The following is a 23694-nucleotide window of genomic DNA, read 5'->3' as shown; positions in this document are numbered from 1 at the left end:
ATTTTACAGAATCCGTGAAGTCCTTGTTGGGCAAACATGTTAAAATATTACTGAAGAATGTTGTGAGGTTAGAAACAAAACAGGATAAACAAGATAATCGTGTTCTGGTGAGTCTACATTATATTTTAAGATAATTTGTTGGGGAATGGTAATTTTTCATGTTATAGTAAAAAATTGAAGTAACTTCTGAAATTGAATTATAAAATACTCCCTGTATGATAACATAATGATATTCCTGTGATGAATCACACTGGTTTTCACTAAGATAAAAAACTATTATAAACCGTTTAATAATTTAACAACTGATGTCATACTTTATCACGTTAATTGGCCATAGATCTTTGAGTTTTGTTCATAATGCAAGATTTTTACACACTAATTGGAGCGAATGAGAAATTGTTTTCACACAGCGCAATATTACTTTAAACTTGAGCTTATAATTGTGAGAAATCTATGGACAAATAGTGAAGCTCTATTTCTTTATCTGTATAATTATTCACAATGTATTATAAGTTTAATTATACTATTGTCAAAATGATTATTTATCATAACTGAGCAGTGGATTTTACTCTGGATGGCTTTTCTGACTAAAATATACCCGCATCAGCTATGAGTCAAGGATAAAAAATACGTAAAGTGAACCCTGTTATCCATTCCTCAAAATAATCATCATTACCTATGTATATAACATTCAATATAATGGTATCAAAGCCTTATCAATTGTTGATTGGTAATCCCTGGAAAAGATCATATTATGATCGATATTAAGTTTTGTGATAAGAATTTTATACATTTTATACAGCAATTGTTTTTTTTCTGTTTTTGTGAGCTGCAATAATCAGTTTTTAAGATTTTGAACATCACATGATCAAAAAGTTTGATGTCACTGTATATAGGTTAGCGTTATCCAAAATTTTCTTTTGCTTCAATCTTGGAATGTGATGGAACAATTTCAAACTTTCTTTTTAATCGATACGGCATACATAAAATAAAACGAATAATTAGGTAGAAAAGTTATCGACCAAAAGAAGAGCTAGAATGTTTCTGAAATCTGCAAAAATCCTTTTTTTTCTGCTAACTATGAGTCAACTGAAAAAAAATGTGGGCGTTTTATCGCGTAGCAATGAAAGTGTCTTGATTAAAACTGTGAAAATAAATATGACATAATTCAAAGAGTATAATTTCAAAAAGTATAGTTATTCGATGAACTGGAGTTCGGTGATATTTGACTATCACCAAATGCATTATACATTCAAAAACTTTTGTTTTTTTGAAAAATATTGAAAGCAATCGTCTTTGGCATTGAATACATAAAATATTATAAGTGAATTTAATAATTATTCAATAAATTTGAACTGATGGTTAGAAAATCACGTCTATAGAGAGCCAAAATGAAAGAAATTAAAATGCTTCCGAGTGATAACCGAGTATAAAATTAGTAGATTTCTTGTAGAATGATGATGACATTAATTTATTTCACCTTATAGAAGTCAAATACATCATATGTGCGTAAAGAATAAATGAACAAACTGTATTTACCAAATTTTACCTTTGCAGTACGACACCTTTTTGAACGATACAATCTATCTGGATTAGCATAACCTGTAGTTCAACTGGCCGGCATGCTTACTCGGCTGTTGCGTATACATTCAAGTAGCTGCGACAGAGCTTTATAGTAGGGGTACATAAGTTTTCGTACATCCCTTCTCCCATTAGATGTTCAAGGCTTAATGTGGTTTTTATTCATCAATCCCTTTGCATTTCACTTAATAACCGACTAATTTAATTTTTTATACGAACCAACCATCTCAGCATTATAGAACTCATAATCTTTACTGAAGATTCCACCCATATAATTTTTAGCCTTCATTTAAGCTAGTCACTCATCTGGAAAACTGGGAAATGTTAAGGAATTGTAGCAAGTACTTGAAGTTTTTCTTGGGATTCCCCGTGAAATATGATGTTCAATGCTATCTTTAAATTTTTCAGCTATTTTTAACAATTTGATCCAGGTGTTCATAATTTTTCTTTTCCAATTCTTCGTTTTTCATAATGGCACAAAAGTAATACCACATGATAGAATAACACAAGATGTGAACAATTTGAGAAAATATTTTATAATGAGAAAAACCAGAATGCTTAAACTCTGGTGTTTTTGATCTGATTTTAATGTTTTTGGTCTCATTTTGATCACCTTAACCATCTTCAGAGATCAGCTGAATTGTAGCAAGTGCTTTTCTATTTCTATGAAACTGCTATCAATCGTTATCTACGTGGTGGATAAAAATAGATTTTAGTAAGTACGATACAAGAGCGATTGTCAGGAATTGCATTTACACCTTATAACTGTACACATGGCCACAGTGATTCTGAGATGGCTAATCTTGTAGAATAATCGGTTACGCTGATAATAGAGAATCAGAGAAAGAATTAGCCTGCAGCTTCACCGCCAGCCAGCCGTGAACCAGGCTTAATCTTTATAAATGTAACATAACCCAACGGTTACATGTGATAATATCTCAAACCTTTTAACTCCACAGCAAAATATCTTGTCAAAATAACCCCTGCAATAATAACCCATAACAATAATATGAGACAAAACCACCTCACAACAAAACTTCATAAGACAAAATAATTGTAGACAAAAGCATCTCACGACAAAACGTCACGGGACGAAATGTCCCCATCTGCGTTGCATGCAGTTTGTTGATGCATGTGACATCAGTGGGGTGTTCTAACCTATCCTAACCCAAATGAATTATGTGTACTCAAAACTACTTTGTTCTGTTATGTTTACAAATTGTACACACTAGTAACGTTCAAATAAATAGTATTCTTCTGAATTTTAATGCTTGTTATTTTGTCGATGTTATAGGGTCCCTGTTTCTTTTGTTGCAGATTATTTTGTCGATGTTATTTGGTCACTGTTTATTTTGTATCGAGTTATTTTGACCTTCCATATTCTTGCGACTAGTTATTATGTCGTAGGTAGCTGAGGTGGGTTGTTTTGTCTCGTGGTACCAACCCAACAATACAAAATTCAAATGGCATTATTTAAACATAACCTAGTGCCAATGTAATCGACTTGTCCAAATTATTCACATCACAACCTGTGTGCACATGCGTACGTGTAGATAAAAAAAAAGCATTGCAATGTATTCTAATTTTTTTTTTTTGTAATTTTTGTTTAATGTAACAACAGGACTTACGTTTCATTAAATTCTCTTCATATAAATACCTAGGTGTATAAATCACAACAGTTATTAGTAATTGATTTTTATTAATTACTTACTACAATAGTTAAAAGTCGTTGACTATGCAATTGAATAAAAAATGTAATTGAAAACTCACAACGGTAGTTTTCTGTCACTGTTCTCATCACTGTTATCGTTCATCAACCAATATTGCAACCTCATTCCGAAGAAACAGACAGTGAATTATTCACCATATTTTGTGTATTATGGAATTATTTCCAAAAAAAAAATCTTGCGCAGGAATTGACGGCCGAGAGGCGCGGGGGGGGGATTGGAAAATAACTTCATGTCACGTATGGGCGACACCGAACAGTGTGATTTTAAAGATTAAATATCAAAGTAAAGGAAAAAGGAAAAATAGCTGTAGTTGAGCCTATCTGCGCTCCGATTCTTCACATTATGTACCTCTTAGCAAGTCTTACAATTAAGATCTCATTTCAGCTATAGTAATGATAAATTCATATTTATTAATCATGGCCTTTCTCTGTTTTTTTTTCAACAGGTATTTTCACCATGCCGCCTATTTTTATTAACAGCCAAAGTGCCAACGCGGGTAAGTTGTTAGCAACTAATGATTATTTACGTGAAAGCCTATAAGGTGTATTTATTTTATGTGTCATGATTTGTCAGTATTTTCTTTCACCAGAAATAACACTGCAGTCATTCATTATGATCGTCCAAATTGCCGATCCATTGATCGCTTGCATAGGTTTTCAGATATAATATCGATAATCTCTCTACATATCATTTTTATCGATAACGATGCTTTAAAGAGGGCGGGCCATATAGATGATCGAAAATGAGGTTAAATTTGTATGATATTATCTAGGATACTTTATTGAACGTTTAAGATGTAGAAAAAATTTTGCTTACTTGAAAAAATTTGTTTTCAAATATCCTGGAGAGAATTGTTGCTGCATGATTTTTTCCGGACATGAGGTACTGCGGTAGTTGTAGTCCTTAAATTCTTTGTCTGTTAGAAAATTGCAAGGAAAAATTGTATTTTATATGATATGACCCTGTCATTAAACCTCAAAATAAAAAAAAAAATTATTCTTTTTATTTTGTTACTGGACATTTTGATTTATAGACGAGGGTTTGGAACTATGCATCTAAAAAACCTTGGTTGAAGTAAATCGGTTGTATAGTATTTTTTTTTATCGCTGCCGCAAAATCGAGAATATAGTTCTGAGAAAAACGAGTTGAGTTTCAAGTAAAGAAAAATTAAGAATATCTCTACAGGTGTCATGGCCACTTTAGCATAATCGATTAAAATCTTTATAGAGATTAGTGTCTTTTTTTTGTTGCTAATTTATTGCCAAAATTCCTGTCATGCAATTGAAGCAACTATATAGCAACTAAACATACAAGTTTTATGTTATTTTTATTTTCTTTCTTTACTTGTTGCGATGCCAACTTTTTTTCAACCTAGCATTGGCATTGATTTCACCAAAATGGGTTGTGCTCAAGTGGCAATGACACCTTTAGAGTCATCAGAAGTTCTAGGTATTTTACTGCTGTGTTTGGCTATTCTGCTATTTTAGAACCATAAAATAAATTATGTACACATATACAGTGACATATAAGTACTAGTGTAAGAGCAACTATCTGCTTGTTGTTATACAAATTAGGTTCGATAGGGACGAGCGGGGATCGATTCCCATAATTGGCGCCGTTGCACCTGATCTGTACGCGGAGTACTTAATGTCCACATGCCGCAGCTTCTACGGAATTCCGATTTTCGCTTCAAAAGTTTCGGATGATATTCTTAGAATGTTGGGCTATCGATTTGAGAAAAAAAAAATTGATTTTTTGAAAAATTTATAGAGCCCTCTCCCCTTAACCCTGTAATTCACGCTGGTACGCTGTGCCCAGCCTCCCAAATTTTTTGTTTGCAGCTTTTTATCTATAAAATTACGTTTTTGGTAAGAACTGTCCAGTTTTTTGGTTCTACATGGCCCCTGAAATGTTTCTAAGTCTAAAAAAATATAATATTTATTTATTTATTGCAAAAATAGCACATGTAAACAAATGGTCAAAATTCGTACTTTTCCACGAAAAAAAGCATTTTCAGCTAATCTACTATGAAAATCCGAATGCTCATTTTGATAAAAATTTAATATACGCAAAATAACTACAGAACTTTTCCAAAATTTTGCTTGTTGTTTTTGTTTATCCGCCATATTGCTCGCTCAATTTTCGAATTTCTGGACACCTTTCTTCTGAAGCCAGTATTTCGGAAACTACTGATTTTAGGGACTTTTGTCCAGTAAAAGTTTTGACCGGGAGGATATATACTGTAACATACTGAAAGTCTTTTTTGTTATATTTGGACGGACCTTTTGTTCGACGACGATATTTGAAGTTAACTCCCAAGTGGTTACCAATTATATGCTTTCTTGAGAAATCTGACCTAACAGTTTTTTTCTGTTCTTTTTTTTTTGTTGCTTTTTATCGGTTTTGCTCGTCGAGACGAACTCAATATTGTGTTTCACAATTGGCAATTTTGTTAAACCCTGACCTCCCGTTCTGTGACGTAGGCTACGACTAAACCAAATATTTGTTGTGCAAGGTGGTTGGGGGTAGGTACGTATTTCAAGTATAACTGAAAAACGTGTAACTTTTCAATCAATCTATGAATACTGTTCTTCTAACTGATGTATGGTTACTTTAATCGAGAAATCGTTTTATGTAATCAAATGAAAGACACAAATATTATCTGTTTGGTTTGATAACTTTTCTTTCTTAGTCTAAGTTCGAATTAATTTGAACATAGTTTGTCCGTTGTTTTCAGTCTACAATATTTAATTCTGAAATTGAAAATTTGAAAACGAAATCAGTAACTCCAAAACCGAAGAATACGAATCGTGCAGTTAGGATCTGACCAGTTTCGAAAAAGTTATTCTTGTGAAATTGAAAATTTTATCTGCTATATCATAATCAGTAACGATAAGCATAAAGACTTGGCTAATCATACTCATGTAATTTAAAGCAATTTTTAAACAGTTTAACTACCGTTTTAGGTCCTCGACTCAAATTATTAAACTTTGACGTTCGATGGATTCATAATATAGCTAAGCGATTCGTTGAAGCTGGAGATATTCAGGTTCGATAGAAATGAGTTATCGCGAAAACTCAAGCTGCGGCCAACAAACAAGGAAAACGGTAAACGAATTTCGAGTATCTTAGTAACACAATTACAAAATGAGCGCTAATCGGTGCGCCGATCTAAATCGTTCTCAAAATTGGTTCGCAGGTAATTAATAGCGCTTACCGCGACGAAGCCATACCAAAAACTCTCCCACACCGTATTCAGACATTGGCATTCCCTCGTGACGAGAAACTGCAAAATAATTCACAATTCGCAAAACAACACACCGACTTGACTCCAATGCACGATAACTTTTGCAATAGTTCCTATCTGGTGCCTGGACTCAAGCGATGAGCTCCGCTACGCGGCGTCGAAATTCGAACGGCACTGTACTCAGAAGACTTGAAAGATTGATCATGAATTTTAATAAAATTCTACAGGCCTTGTCGCGAGACACCCGACGAGTTGAAGTTAAACTACGGAGAAGTGTGCCGAAACTAGGTTTTGAACATCAAACGATGTCTTAGCTCCTGATTTCTGCAAAATAATGGTCTATGGCTAATGTAACAAGGAAAATCCAAGTTTGAAAATACTTCCCACAAATATTTTGGTTGATTGGATACGGTGATTTCATTGAATCTATTGAATATTCGGCTGCTTAAAATTATCGCGAAACCAGACCAAAAGGTACAGTCAAGTGTAATGTTGGTTAGTTTGGTCTTTCCCGGGCTTTTCCCCTGAAGGGTTTTTTTTCGTTTCCTTTGTTCCCTATAATTGGAATATGTTTCTCGTCTCCTCCTTCTTTGTCCTCTTCTTTCTCTCCCAATTTCCTTTTCTCCTTTTCTATTCCTTCTCACTTTCCCCTTTCTCCCTTTCTCTTTCCTTCCCCTGTTTTGCATCCAAACTGGCCCTATAGTTTTAAGGTGGCTCCCGAACCACCAGAGTTGCGGATGAGGTACACAAGTATTTTTGCTTAGAAAAATTTTAGTGGTACCAGAAGCGGCTTGAACACTGGCTCCACCGCTTGGTAGGCTGGGCTTTTGCCCACGTGCCACCGCGACTCAGGTAGAACCAAATGATTCAGTCGAGTCGACCATTGGATTCCCCGTATTACCCAAATATTTAGGTCATTTGAAGCTAATATTTATTTCAGTCCAAACAAATTTCTCAACCATACCTTTTCGTTAAGAATACTGATTGCTCTTCAGTGTGAGGAAGCCTAGCCCAATATCGTATACCCTAAATGAGCCTTACATTCTCATCCAATCACTTTTGAAATTCTTTTCTGTGATTTTTTTTTCACTGTGGTGGGGTTGACTTAACGCTAATCCAGTGCCGAGTTGCAATTTTCTCGAGAGCGTAAAATTCGCGACTGTGGTTTATAATCAGCCCTAAATGAGCCTGAAATTCTCACATAATCACTTTTTCGAAACTCTTCTTTTCCCCCTAGTTGTTGGTATAGTTATGATACTCAATATCAGCCGGCACAACGCCGGTATTAGTACCGTTTTTTCAAAAAGTATTTTCATGCATGAAACTTCCTTACGGTAGCATTTCGCGAACCTTAAATGAGCCTGATATTCCTGCGTACTCATTTTCTAGGGATTGTTTCCTCTTTTCTAGTTTTAGGTGTGGTAGTACTAGGTTAACGTTACCCCAGTATTACCACAGATTTTCTCGGTTTTTTCAAAAGCCACAAATTTGGGACTACTGTATATGTTGAGCCTAAAATGAGCCTGAAATTGTTGCGTGATTGCTTTTTCGAAATTTTTTCCCCTTCCCTAGTTTTCGATGTGGTCATGGTGGCTTAACGGTACTGTAACATCTATACTATTTTCTTCGGTATTTTCGAAAGCTTGAATTTCGAGACTAGTGCGCATGAAAAGCCTCAAATGAGCTTCAAATTCCTCTATCATCGTTTTTTCGAAATTGGTTTCCCTTCATTAGTTTTCGGTATGGTGGTGCTAGCTTAACGTTAACTTAGCACCACCACCGTTTTTTGCTATTTTTTGAAGAATATGAAATTCGGCATTGTGGCATTTAATTAGGCTAAATTGAGCCTAAAATTGTAGTATATTTAGTTTTTCGATTTTCCATTGTGGCAGTGCCAGCTTAATGAAGGTCAGGGAGACTACGGCTCGCTGGCCAACAACGGGAATCTTGACCGCCTCGGTTTCCCTTGCGGAAGAGCTCTTCGTTGGCGGTCCATCCGTAGCCTCATGTAAGGCCTTCCACTCGCGGTGTAGCCTCTCTCTCGTCGTTCCTTCGTTGCAATTCTCCGCTACCGTTGTCACAAGACGTCGTCGAATTCGCCATCGATTCCATGCTTGGTGCCGCATGTACTTGAGAACAAAAATATGCAAAAATTCTGACATACTCTATTTACTAGTTTGTAATGTGTCCCCTCTCAGAGTTTCGGATGCGTAACCCTTGTCCTGGCGCTTTTTTCGAAGTTATTGACGATTATTATCGCGAAATCCCTACTTTTGGGTTCCGCCTAGAGTTCAGGAAGTCGTTGGTAACGTGCATTAAATATGCCACGTTACAGTACATGAAAAGATACGCGTCAAACAGTTTTACCTTTTTTACAATCCGCAAAGTTTTATGGAACGTTTTTTACGTTCTATTACTAAAAAGTACGGTTTTTTTGTCTTCCGCGACGAAAAAAAATTTATTAACAGGTTGTGCATCATGAAGGTAAAGTTTTTGTAGCCTCGGATATTTAGTCATCCATGCGGTCGCTTACGACTCATATTCTAAACTTGGCGTCAAACGATCTACTTAGTAGCCTAGCCGTGGTGCATAATCTAATTTTTTAAAAATCAAATCACACCTGGAAATTCAAATACGTAAGAGAAAGTTCAGTTTGATATACAATATTTCTGTTTTTCAATGCCGCAATCGTATAAGCGTTCGAAAAATGATACAATAATGTAATTGTTCTGGAAATATTGATAACTCATCGCTTTTTTGGTGAAATTCGTTGACTTGAACAGGTTTTTCTTACTCATAAGGCATTGTAATGTTTTAACTAAATTTAACTTGATTGACCTTATTGTTAGTCATACATCCTGATATATTTAGAAAAGTTGTTGGAGGGAAATATTTAACGTAGAAATATTACGGAAAATTCATTTTTATTAGAAAGATGGTGGAGTAACAGGCAACAGGTATTTATAGCAATCTTCATCCGATGAATGAAAGCTTTCCGCATTTGTCACAAAAAGTCACACCCTGTTGATTGAATATTAGCACACATTGCAGGTTAGAATAGTTTTATGTGAATGATGTTGTGAATGTGAGATGGGAGATTAATACATGTTTTTCTCAAGTTTGGAAATAAATTATATATATGTCCACGTGTGGATAACGATTTCTGACTCATGTAATTACATCACTCACGTTGGCTCATGCTACGTTTACACTACTAGTCGTGCGATTACAGAACTCGTATTTGTACCGAGCCACATTAGGGAATTTTAACGAAAACGTGGCCATAAATCGGAATATTCCTATAATTTTGCCAATTTTGGTATACCAACGTTTTTTGGGTCGCTGATTACGAATCTAATATCAAAAAATGGCGGCTCCGATATGGTACGTTAACATAAGAACTTCGAAAGAATTTCGAGTGAACATTTATTGTCTACACGTTATCGTGGTCGCTGATTAAAATAAGAATTTCGATTGAAAATATACTCTTCTAATGTTTTCGGGGTCGCTGATTACGAATCTGATATTAATATTTATATAAACAAAAGTTTGTTAAAACAGGACTCAAAATATCGAAAATAGGTTCAGAAATTTTGGGAAAAATTATTATAATCTCGTAATATGGTAAACAAAGTCTTTATTGCTGCAAATTAAAAAAATTACGGCAATCTGAACCCAGTTGAATATTTGGCCTCTCTAATTGCTTCGTAACTTCAATGTAAGTGACAGTTATGATCCTTCATCGAATTTCATATAATATTCTACTGACGTTTGGTGAGTTTCGCTTCGATGTAACGGAAAGAGCTTCATGTATTGATAGTGAAGTATGTTCTGTCTTTGATAATGTGGGTGCAGGTGCCGGTGTTATAACGTCTTTGATCATTTTCAACGAATCTGAGTCTCCGGAAGAGCGGAGATTCATTTGTGCTGCGTAGTACGACTCATCTGCGGTATAACTTTCACGAAGTTCTTTCGTTTTTCGTCGTTTCGGTCACTCACTTGATGCAGCAAAGTCCAGTGAGGGACGGTCACGTGTGCTGGCTTCTTTGGTTTTGAATCAGTAGGAAAAGCTACATCCATCTCTAGTCATTACTGATCTTATCAAAAAAAATGTGTCATTTTCCTTCCTCACTCTTGCCATTTTGTGCGTATGGCGGAGAATAACCTCGACAAATGTCGCTTGGTACCTTGATGAATTAGAATAGCACATTTACTTTTTCGGATAACTCGTGTTCCAAATGTTCTACCTGCTTCTGGAAATCCGTGGCCCAGCGCTTTTGCATTCTTAAAATGATCTCCCTCCGTTTGAATCTGATAAGGGAAGTTCTAGAACCTAAAAAGAAAGAATTGAATTCAGTATCAATTATGAGTGGCACAGTGATCCGAATTAGGATTAGACATACGTGACCCCTTTGTGCATTTGGTTATAATTCAGTAGAATGTCGATTTGGCATGCAGCGAGCCAGCGCGGGGGCTTCTCGGAACACGCATACGCTTACAAAAAATGCTCTGGAACGTGCGTCGCACCTCTGCGCACTCTCTACGATACACCAATCAAAAGCTGACATTCTAAGCTACAATTTAAAAAAAGAACAACGGCCCGGTTTCGCCGCGCTCCGTATTAAAAGTCTACGCAAAGTCAATATTTATTTCCGAACGGAGGCACTATTTCGGATTATCGTTAGATTACGTAAACACAGACAACAAATATTATCTTTCAATTGTAAAATAGGCAAAATTTTCTACATACCTTGAGGAAGAGTATCCATTTTGTTAAAATTCATTATCACTTTACACTGTTGAGTTGTAAGTGTTCAAAGTTAGCTTCAATAAGAGAGCGACTTTGACGCACGCAACTGTAACCGACGACGGTCAACTTTGAACTGAAATATCTGAGGGACTGTGAGGAATAAAAGATCGGGACAGCCAGGACCTTGAGCAGAAACTTGTTCTCAACCGATCCCTTGGGCTAATATACTTGAATTTCAACCTTCGTTTTTCGATTTATGGCTACATTTTCGTGAAAATTTCCCACAGTGCGGGCCTAAACGTGGAAACAAGCCACCTCGCCGCCTACAGATAGGCAACCAGGCGTTACCATTTCGTTTGTGATTTGGCACTATGGAAAGCCGCGTAGCGCGGTAACCTCATCGAGGTTGGATCGTCTTGCCGCGCTACGTGGTTTTCCAGAGTGCCAACTCAGGAACGAAATTGTAATGCCCGGTTGCCATTGAGAAAATTCAAATTTATTAATTGCGTTCCTAATGATTCGATTATGATTGATACTAAAGTTGAAACTCTGTCATTACTATGACCATATTCACTAACAGTACTATATTTTTTATACAGATCGACTGCCATTTTCACTATTTAGAGATCACGGCCGTGGAGTCCAAAAGAGGAAACCAGTTGAGTTTAACTGTGGGAGACAGAATTTACAGCTTCACAACTATGGGTGGCGGAATCGATACAGCAGAAGTAGACGCTATGATAGAAGCATTGCACACTGCAATCCGTAATATTTTTCCAACGGTACCTCTGAAGTAAGTCATGTTCATTTAATGATACTAACTCGTTTATTTCGATTTTTCCTCGAATCCATATCTATCTGTTTTTCAACTCCGCCTCCTCTATTTTCAAAGGAAGAAAATAATAAGGGAGACATTATAATAACCCTGAAAATAAAAAATCGAGTTTTCACACTAGATTTTCAGATTTTGAGATCTAGAGAATCACTTCCGACCATTTTTAGATGAACGATCGGACGTGTGATCAATTTTTCGTCCAACGATATTCTGAGATCAAAATAATGGATTTTGAGAACTTTGATCTCAATTCACGCGGTCCTTTACCCAGAACTGATCAAGATAGATTATTAACTCAACCGGCTAGAGAGTTCGAGTTATTCGAATAACAAAATGGAATTAAAAAAGCCTAGATGTTACCGGTGATGATAGCCTAATGATCTGGTGTATTAATTAACATGTCACAGACATGAACATGAAGTATTTTTGTGCTGACGCCTGTAGAATAAATCGATGGGTTTGGAATTTTTCAGCTACATCATACGAAAAATAGATGTCATACCGACTAGCAGACTCCAAAGTATAAGAGGTAGCGAGTTAGCCAGAAGCACGGAAGCTACGAGGCATACAGGACCTTGTGGCGGATTTTCTACACAGTATGCCTGTATGTGCGATTTACATGGGGTTCCGTACAGAGACGAAGTGGCGTGGGTAAGGGAAATCTTGATATCCTTAATCGAATTATTTAAATTAAGACTATGTTAATTGCTAATCCATTCCCTTTGTTAATAATTTGATTCCGATATAGTCGCATATCGAGTATAATTTATCGAATTAATGGGGGATTCAGTGATTCGGTCATTTATTATAGTTGAGCAAAACCATCAGGTGCCGAAATTTTGATTTGGCTGATATTTGGATGATGTGTTATCTTGTGCACCAAAGTACGAAAATCTCTGAAAAGCTAAAACATCGTTTGAATGCGCACCCTTCTCGTCACGTCATGATTGTAATATATACCATGAAATTTCGTGAATACGCAGAGTAACGACCCCTAATTATGAGCAATTCAGAGTACACATACTCTGAGCAGAGCGATGAGTTTCAGATTTTTGGATTGAAGCCGCTAGCGCGCGGCTGATGTCACCTTGGCGAAACTCGGAACTGCTCAGAGTGGAATCGTACCTCCAGTTGCCTATAATTAAGGATCCTTGTGGTGCGCATTTACGTAATGTCACGGTATGACAAGCGTGTGAAGATTATACTATTCCGAGTCCGTTATACAGGACGTCAATAAAGTAACGGGACGGCTGAATATTTTTTTTATATTTCCGGAAATATTCAGCCGTCCCGTTACTTTATTGACACCATGTATAGTGGATAAATTGAGAAGGTGCCGATATTGAGTAACTATATCCAGTTGATGCAGACTTTTTTCGGTTGTGAATAGGGTTTGAGATTGAAAATAACTTATCATTTCATCTCACAGTCAGTAATTTATTCAAAATGAAAAGAAACAACAATCAGCGTGGCACATGATTATAACACGAGGTATTTATTTCAACTGCCTCTTGGTCACTACACATTTAGTCGGGCCACCGAGGATTTCCGAGCAAACTTCGGATCCGTTGCGCGCGCCGCTCCGGCGTCTGTTGCGACAGCTGTTAAAGTTAGATATGAAAAACAGTTTTCTACTTTATCTTAACATATCCTATCAAAGACACCCAGCCCTGGGTCATTTTTCCGTTAGAACTGGGATATGAAGTGGATGCAGTGATAGTCGGCAGTATTAGCAATTAGAGAGTGTTTTATGGTGACATAATTGACGATGGCTTACCATTCAATTTTCCTGACACACCAACTTCCATTAGGTCGATTCTCTCTATTACAACATGGTTACACAATGTTTTCAGTATCCATCAAGAAACTGACAACCACGGTTCCAGTCTAACTAATATTAGTGTATAACAGGAATGCCGAAAACTGACTAATAATATAGGTAATTTATAAGAAGTAAATTCTGTGTCGATACAATAATCTGTATCGTTGAGTCACCCCTATGTCAAAAGACTCACAATCAGTCGAATTTCACGCCAAGTACATTGAAAGCAAATTTTAAGTTTCCGCGCGAGCCGACTCATTCTCCTCACCGCGAAGGCAAGTCTACGACCTGTACGCCGAGAATATTATCACATTTCTCCCCTTTCACAATTTACTGGTCACATTCGAGAATTTTATGCAGGATTTGGGTTTGAAGAGTTTTTATTTAAGCTCCATTTCAATGCAATCAGTGAATGGAGAGCCGAGATGTATAATTTATTTCACACCTAACCTCGTAAAATTGTTATTTATATTTAAACTTATAGTAGTACCTTCTAATGAATTTTTTTTTCAACACGTGCACGAAATAGGCCCTTTTTGTCGTATATAAAGTGGTACGTGTGGACATTCGTGACGTGAGAACATATATGAGTGAGGAATTCCGTTAGGGTTTTTCTCCAAAATTGTTTTTCCATTTTTCTGTCAAAATTGACCTTCCCCGACGAATGCCTCACTTATATGTAAAGTGGGTGGGAAATTGTTCATTCCGAGCGTAGACTTGATTACCTGCTTAGACAGGAGGAATCACCAAAACAGTATAACTGAATGATTTTGTTTATCAATCACTATTCTTATGATTAACCCTAATCACTTACATGGGGTCCAGTTGACCGCACAACCTACTTTAAGGTGCAATTTTAAAGTCAGTGTGCTCGAATCAGGGTTGTTTATGTAAGTAAAATGAAGAATGATTGAAAAACGTCGGGGTCTCAGAGACCCCATGTAAGTAATGTGGAAGTTTCCATAGGTTTAAGTGACTAGAGTTAATTTATATAAGTGAAATCAAATACGAAACGTAATTATTTTATTTTGTCCTATGTGTACGAAAAAGGGCCTGTACATGCATTTGTTGCAAAAAGCACGGTGTGTAACAGGGGGGGTAAGGCAATCACTTGAGTATGATGATTCTGTACTAGGCTTTATCTCGGGTGCCGAAGGTCGAAATTGTGCACAATCATTTGACCCTCGGTAGAAATAACCCATTTACCTCCTTGTTGCACAATGTACTATTAGGCTCTGGTTAAACAACCATTTCAAAATTATTCGACTTGTTTGTTTTAATTGATTAAATACTATAATTTTCGTCCTTATTTATAGTTACGCTCATTGGCGTTAAATTATATTGATCACCGAAATTTTGATTGATTGCAGGAATACGGTTATTCGATAATACGTCTAATGATCGTATAGAATCAACCAATGTCAAACAGGCTTTTTTATCACTCGGTGCAATTTTTGCGCCGTAATATTCAGGCATTGTATATGAAAATTGATGTCAGTGATGTTTAACAATGTATCATCATTTCTTACATTTAAAAACTTTTCAAAACTCGCTGTGATTTTCTTTCCATCCGTTCATTCGCGTCATATGTCACGAAGTTGACGGATTGTTTACGAAATTGAATTGTGTTCCGCACTATCACTTTATCGATCAAATATAGCTTGATCGACACGCATTCTTGTTTCTGTCTCTGTAAACTTTTCAGATCGGTGTAACCAAAGAGGATATGATAGAGATAAAGTGGAAGCTGCCCTAAGGCGCCAATGTATGTCGCTTGTGGCTTGCTCTTTAGCGCCCCAAGTGAGTCGGAGGGTATATTAGTTCCCCATACCACCCAACGTACCGATCAATTTGAATTGAAGTTTGTGGTAAAAAAAAAAATGCTGGCATGAATATGATGGACATGATATGACTGACAACCGGCGTTGAAAATTAAGTTTGACGTTTATTTGTATGGAAATCATATCACTAAACTTGATAATGTAGCAATTGAATTGTTAGGAAAATACACAAAAATCATAAAAGTATGATACAAATATCAACTGTATTCACATTACTATCATATTCCCAGCGTTTACATGATTTTTACTTTTCACAGTGTCTACAGGGTTCACAATTTATGAAATATTTTAGCCTACAACATATACAATATTTACGATATCTACACTTCAATAATCTATATTTGTGGCTGTTTATCAATCCACATTAATATGTACACTTGGGGACAATGAATCTGAGACGGCTAATTTTTTACACTAGACAGTTATGTTGGCAACACAGAGAAACATACAGCGCCGTATTCGGCCGAGTGAGAAACTAATTTAATCTCAGTAAACATAACATAACCCATGAACGTCGAATCTAACCTTAGAATACGTGCCAATCTAACAAGTCATCATCCCTAGTATTTTATTATTTTGATTTTACCCACCATCCAGTGAGTAGTAACTATTTTGAAGTATATCACGATGATCTAGATTTTTTTGTTTGTTTTATTGAATAATTCAAGTAGTAAACTATTTGTCACCATCGATGAAGAAGAGTATATTTAAGATTCATCAGTTGCTTGGAAAAGCTTGGAACGAAAAATTAATTTCTAATACTCTAATCCGTATAAATACTTTCTCAGTGGTTTAAAAAACGGCTCTTTTTATTTAGGGTACAATAAATATCACATTGAACTAACCAGATGTTATGTCCGGCGTACCACCAGTCTCTTTGGAGACGTGGGTTCGAATCCCACCGCTGCCACCAATATCGCGTTCGTGAATGGGATTTACTTCCGAGCCGTAGGAATAAACTGGTTTGGCTTCACTTTTACGTGTTAGGACAACCGGAAATTAGGTAGAGGGTTGAATGACGTTGGGTTTGTTTCAGAGACCAATTATATTTATTTATTGAGAGGAAGTTGAGATAGGGGTAAGAACGAAGTATGTTCTACAAAGCTATATAAGAAGTCTAGATCTGACGTTGTTGAGAGTTAGAATACGAGTATCTCCAGAGACGAAACGTATGGATGTAGAAAAGGTGCGAAGATGCTGAAGGAAGGGAATGGAATAAGATAAGTAAGGGCGATAGTGAGTAGCGTAAGGCTAGGTAGAGTTAAGGGATCGTCTCAGTGTGACCCTCCGAAAAATCACTGATTTTCGCGAATTTTTTTTTTAATGTTCAAATAAACTAATCGGTCCGGTTTTTTTTTATAAATAAATAAGTTTATGAAGAATACAAAATGATTTTTTTAAAGTTTATTTATTGAGTGCATCATTGTTGTATAAATTGTTGTAATTTCACGTGAAAAAAAAGGTGCTGCACGGTTTCCACGATGACGGCCGCAATTTTGATCTGAAAAAAAAAATTCAAAAAGATTATTTATCTGTAGGAAAGTCGCTATCGCGCTATGGAGGGGGTGTTTTTTTTTCAAATTTGACAAAATGGCGGCGGTTTGAACAAAAAGTGTCGAATGTGGCCCTTTTTTTCGACAGTTTTTCGTAAAAAAAAATAGGAAGTTTTCAAAAAAAAAAAAAAAAGCTTCCATAGCGCGATAAAGAATGACGTTTAAAATGTTCTCCCGAAATTGGAACTAGATATCTTTAAAACTCTTCCTTTGAGAGTGGAAACCGTTTTGAAAAACACGCTTCTGAGAAAAACGCGTTTAAAGATTGAAGTTGGAAAAGTTTATATAAATCGTTTCCTTACGATCAATCGGCGATGCCAGGTCTTGATTTTTTTCTTGGGGGTTTCTCTCGTACGTCTATCCGTGGTGGATGTCAAAAACGAACTGAAATGCTTGGACAGTTTATTCTGCAAGGTTATAGAACCTAAGCACCTTAGTACACGCGCAGGTAGAAAAACCGTTCCCTTTCTACAAGAAACGCTGTAGCGACCGTAATAATTTGAATTTCGATTTAAAAATTTGAGAGAATGTTTAGAACAGTGTATACTATACGATAATGCAAAAAAAAAAATAATTTTTTGAAAATTTCACACTGAGACGATCCCTTAAGAGGACAGGACAGAGATCATGATATTAATATAAGAACTGTGGGAGAGTTAGCGAGCAGGAAAAATAGAGAGAGGTGGTGGTTCGCCGGACGTAACACCGACATTAATAAAAAATAGTAAAGATTACAGAAAAAATTTAAAAGATAAATATAACAACTCTACCTATGACGGTTCGAAGCCTGGCTGTGAAAATAGGAAGATTTTATTTCTAAGCACTATATCTTTGCGTTTTTCGTTAGGTTTTTCAAGAATACACGACGAACAAGAATAACATGAATATCTGTTCCTTTCAGAATATTCCAATTTGATTGTCCACTCTAGTGGACAGGCACTCATTGTCGGTATAATTGGTGTGAGCCATGTACTCCGAAATTAGATCTGTAAATTGTCCAAACCACGTCACTTTTTAATCACTTTTTTGTCACTAAATAGTCACCTTTCGAATATTTGTAGTTATTTTTGTCACTTTTTCTAACGAAGCAGACCTCTTATGAGCCCTGCTGTTCTCACTTTCTTAATTTTTTTTTTTTTTAACGAAATGCACCTTTAAGGACGTTGCCTACCGAGCTCGCGCGGGAACTTTGGCTTCCGTGCGACTCAAGCCAGGCGGCCAAGGGGAAGAGTGGGCGGGACTTAAGTCTATGCCCCTCGCGTGCTATGGCCCCCTCTCTGCACTACGTTGGGACCAGGCCGCTTGCACTTGAACGTTCTGAAGTTCTGACGTTCGAGGAATATAACTGGAAGCTCGTATGAGTTTCGCGTGGTTGATGAATAATAATAAGTTACAGAAATCATTGAATAATCTTCGAGTTTTCAAGAGATCTATTGCATAACTCGTTGCAGTAAAGTGAAAAATATTACAAGAGAAATTACCCGAAACAGCAGTTAGCTAATTCATGACTAAATACTAGGGATGGGCGATATCAAGCAAACGAACGATTCTCAGAATCGATTCGAATTGATTTTGGAAAAATCGATTCGTCCAAAAAATCGGATACAAAAGATTGATCTTCAGAAGATTGATGGTTATTTTTACTTTTTAGTTTAACTGAAAACCTGTAGCTATATTGGAGATTAAAAATCGTGTCACACAAATGTAGTACTTATTCAACAGTTTTGATATTTAACAATAGTTTGCTTTGGGTCATATTTGTTTATCACAGCAATAGTTTTCATATACATATTACACAAATCCAGCCGACTAAGTGGGAAGCTTTTTTTATTAGTTGTGATATTAGATTTATTCAGCGCTAGAAATTGGTCGATTCTTTTGTATTCTCAAACCTATATTATCCATAAAATACAGAATGCCAAAATAGACTTTCAAAACTTTTTTTAATTGAAGATTTAAGAACCTAATCCGATCCTTGCAGACTTGGAATCGATTCTAGAAAAAATCGATTTGTAAAGTATCAATACAAAAGATCTATTTTCTCGACCCAAAAGTTCGATTCTTGAGTGGATCGATCTAGAATCGCGCACCCCTAATAAATACATTGCCATCAATGACCCAGGTCTCACCACGTGGAGGTCGCTGCGATGAAGAGACCCACCCTATCCCGTCCCAATCCCAACTTCCCATCCATGCTAGGAAAAATCAAAAGTGTTACATACATCGATAGATATTCAAAAGAAAATTAGTAAATCAAAAAAATTGAGTTAGACATGCAGGAGTATATTAGAAATTGATAGATAAGGCGTATTGAAAAACCAACAAAATCTATGGTACAAAACATAATCAAAAGTAATGGCGCGTCAATAAATAAAATATATACATTCGATCGCGTGGAATACCATACTTTTCGCTTTCCGTTATGACGTTTCTTTGGTATAACAAGTAATTATTATAGAAATAAAACGAATCTTGAAAATAAACTGTTTCAATAAATATTATGGAATGAAAGATGCAAACATTCAGCAAACGAATATGAAAGGTCATTATTCAGAAATTCATTCATTTCTGAACTTGAAAACATAATGTGAAAACACGTTGTATCCGTGCAAAATTTCGAATGGGCTGTAACTGAAAAATGAATGAAAAATGGCCTACACACAAAGAAAACAATCCTTGAATCAAGAATTAAAATATTCTTGAATCAAGTGCTGAGTATTCTTCATTCAAAAATAGGTATGTGATATTTTTATTAAAAAAATAGCATACTCTTGATCCAAGAAATAAAATATTCTTGAATCAAGAATAGTTTTCTGTATGTGACATTATTGTGAAATAGTTATAAATGAAAGGAAAAATATAGAAATATGTAAGTCTGTATATGTAGTTACTCGTTATTGCTGTCGGTTGTCGTTTTCTTTTTCTTACGGGTGGAAACATCAGTCGTTCAATGTTTTGATTTGACCGCAGAATTTCTAGCTTCAATTATTATTTTAAGAGGGTCGCGAATCGGAAGTTGTCGAGCACGTCTGGAGTCTACTATTACTGGCAAAAAGCAGAACTTTACGCTGCAACAATGTCTTCGATAGCACGTCATGTTTTCAATTCATTAGTGTATTCTGCATTGACCTTGGCAAGTAGATGTCAAATATCACAATCAAATAGTCAGTTAGGTAGATCAGTGTGCGGTAAAAGTCATCGGTAAGTTTGTAATCGTGAGTGGACGAAAAATGGAAAATGATTTTCGGAAAAATAGCTTGACAAAACACACATTGAGAAAGGGACGGTAAATAATAATTCGAAGAGATTGTTAAGAAAATACGGTTTTCTGACTTAATAAAACGTGCATGTTAGTTAGTCGGTCTGAAAATGAAAACAATCAAGTCTATGTAAGCAAACTTGATGCCATTCTATTTACCTCAACCACTCCCGCTGATAAGCCGCCAAATTTTTCCAACCCTGGCCCTTTTTCGTACTTTTCCGTAATACTTTCCTTATCTTAGTCATAGCGAATGACCGATGAACACTTATCAAGGAGTTTTAGATACTTTACTAATATTTATTCACGAAGAACTCACCGAATAACGCTCACGGCTCGCGGTTTGAATTACGGGATTGCACGCCTTAAATTAAAGCGCTAGTGGAAAGTAAAGCGTGGATTGATTGCGTTGCAGCATTGGGCAAGTCCAGCGCTCCTGCGACAGTACGACATAACCTATTTTGCATGCACTTTTTCGCCGGTTCCAAGGCCAGTGAGCCATATAAAATGTCAACAAAACGTCAAGTAAAATTGAATTCATATTGGTTTGAGTTCTAACAAAACAGTCATAACATAAACATGAAGAATTTAATTGCAGAAAATGAGATGTTTTCATATTGTACCGTCTTAAATCAAATAGTTTGGGTCAAGTCAATTAACTTGAGGGTCTACAGGTTAAAGATGTTACGAAAATTTGTACTGCGCGAAGGAAATATTGCATTTGAATTTCGAATTAAATTTTGTTATAATTTGTGTTGGAAGGATTCGCAGGTAATCAATTATTTATGTAGTTGTTGTGATATAAACATTTATTCATAAGGTGTATGTTACTTTCATACAGTGCACTATTGTCGTTGTGTATATATACCTTTTGTAGTGTGTCAGCTGATACTGATTGTATCTTGTGAGTGTTGTGTATGGCACAGTGAATTAAATTCATTGTTTCCAAAACCCTCCCTCGAATCGATCGCTTTTCGTTTTCTTTCTTGGGAGTCCTTTAGTCCGAATTGTAGGCTGCAGTGACGGTGCTTCGGGCTGGCCAATGACTTTGTCATGACATCTGCGACCATCTCCTTTGTAAATACGTCGATCATTCGAATCTGATATGAAGAGGTTTCTGTAACCGAAAGCGTTCAGTATTCCTTTCAGATAGGTAACTTCCTTAGCCACTTCGGTTAACGCGGTATATTCGGCTCCGGTGGAGGATAGAACCACTGTTTTCTGCTTTTGAGGTTTCTAGCTAACTGCATCTGAGCCGAGTATAAAGGCGTATCCCGTGTACGAGCATCTGTCGATGGGAAAGTTACCCCAATCTACATCTACGTAACCGATTAGTGGTTGTTCTGTCCCTCCGAATGTTAAGGTGTGTTCATTGGTACCTTGCAGGTAACGAAGTACAGTCGAATCTCTCAATAGGGCCGATCATGGGGCTGTAGGGGAGGTATATCTAAGAATTAGCATACCCTCCCCAACGAGCTCGACGTGCATTTATAGCGCTTTGAACTGAGGCTCTCGCAATAGGACCGCCTAAATTCCATAACAGCTACGCTATTTTCTTCCAACATTTCACTTTTGGAGCCAGCTCTATTGCGAGAGTATCTGGAAAAATTGCGGCTACGCTTTGTTCATTTAGAATAGTGGGGGAAGCGACCCTATTGCGAGAGTTAACTGTAGTCTCTTTGCTGCCTTTCAATGTTGTTCTCGCTGCTTTTTGAACTTCCCGAGTGAGCTTATTGTTCGAGTAATGTCCGGTCTGGTGGCCACAGCTAAGTACATAACTCTGCCAATGAGTTCCTTACACTGCTTGGGGCTGGATATGTTTTATTCCGGTTGGCCAGTGATAATCAGATTGGATCCGAGCTTTGCTAGCGTTACAACTGGATTGCATCTTTCCGTAGCATATTTTGTAAGTAGCTCAAAAGTGTATTTTCTTTGATTGAGAGTGATTTCGACAGTAAGTTGTCTGATTTCGATGCCAAGACAGTAATTGGCCTTTCCCATGTCCTTGATTTCCAGTTGCATTGACAGATTCTCCTTCAGTCCTCACATCAGTTTTATGTTGTTCGAGGTGATGAGGATGTCGTTAACGTAAATGAGTACGATCATTGATTCTTGATCCATTCCCGTTTGGCATACGCAGGAGTCGTATTTCGTCGCGATTAATCCCTTCTCGTCGAGGATTCCACTGCCAGTGCTAAGGGGAGCTTGATCGAATCGAGTTTTGCAACTGGTGCCAAGATCTCGAAAAAGTTACACCCTGGTCGCACTGTGAATTCACGTGCCACGAAACGTGCTTTTCGTCTCTCTAGGCTCCCATGGGCTTTCATTTTGTTTCAGAGTACTGTTTTACTTCCAATGATGTTTTTGTCGCGAGATCTGTCTACTAGTTCCCAACTGTTATAGGGCACGTGTGATTCGACTTCCGATTTGATGGTCTACCTCCACGAGACAGCTTCACGTTCTTTCAACGCTTCGTTTACGCCGATCTCGATAGCTATCATTACGTATTGGTGTTTTTTCATTGTTTTGGATCTCGTTGTCGGGTTCGGCGAAGATCTCGTCGCTGGCGGATTCGCTATCTTCATTTGCGTCGGTCTCTTCCTTCCTCTTTTTCGCGACGCTTCGTGTTCTTTTCTGTCGATCTTGGTAGGGTGTCTTGGTGGACGCTTCTTTCCCCGTTCGCTTTGGGTTGAAGCACTCGAATGGGATTGTAATTGTTACCTGACCGATCGACGCGTGGATGCGATAGGGGGAGAGAGACAGAGTGAAAGAGGTGAAGATTTATCTGCATATTAAAGGGAAATCAATAAGCTTCGTTTGAGGTTCAGTAAAATCGTAATTTCAAATCGAGCTAGGCACGTTCAGATACTTTTTCATACTCCATCCTGAGGAGGAAAGTGGCTTTGGTTAAAGTCTGTGCCCGTCCCGAGTCTGTGCCACAAAATTAGATATTCAGGGTGTTTTTCGGTTTGGCAAACCCGATCCTGCTTTTTCAAAACTAAGAGGAATCCTTCAATTCACTGCTTTACCAACTTTTATTAACAGAATGCAAAGATACTCACAATAAACGTGAGTT

The 23694-nt window shown here is 36.9% G+C and overlaps 1 protein-coding gene across 3 annotated transcripts in view; it reads left to right on the top strand.

Annotated features, from left to right (window-relative positions):
• Positions 1-23694, top strand: part of LOC107221015 (F-actin-uncapping protein LRRC16A) — a 95956-nt gene that overhangs the window by 838 nt on the left and 71424 nt on the right. For all 3 annotated transcript variants that reach the window (XM_046732493.1, XM_015659852.2, XM_046732492.1), the window contains exons 2-5: positions 10-107; positions 3757-3807; positions 11908-12101; positions 12617-12794. In XM_046732493.1, the coding sequence (XP_046588449.1) occupies positions 10-107; positions 3757-3807; positions 11908-12101; positions 12617-12794 (521 nt within the window). The remainder of the gene's footprint in view (positions 1-9; positions 108-3756; positions 3808-11907; positions 12102-12616; positions 12795-23694) is intronic.

The sequence above is a fragment of the Neodiprion lecontei genome, chromosome 2, assembly GCF_021901455.1.
Source record: "Neodiprion lecontei isolate iyNeoLeco1 chromosome 2, iyNeoLeco1.1, whole genome shotgun sequence".
Classification (NCBI taxonomy): domain Eukaryota; kingdom Metazoa; phylum Arthropoda; class Insecta; order Hymenoptera; family Diprionidae; genus Neodiprion; species Neodiprion lecontei.
This window is presented reverse-complemented; position numbering and strand designations above follow the sequence as displayed.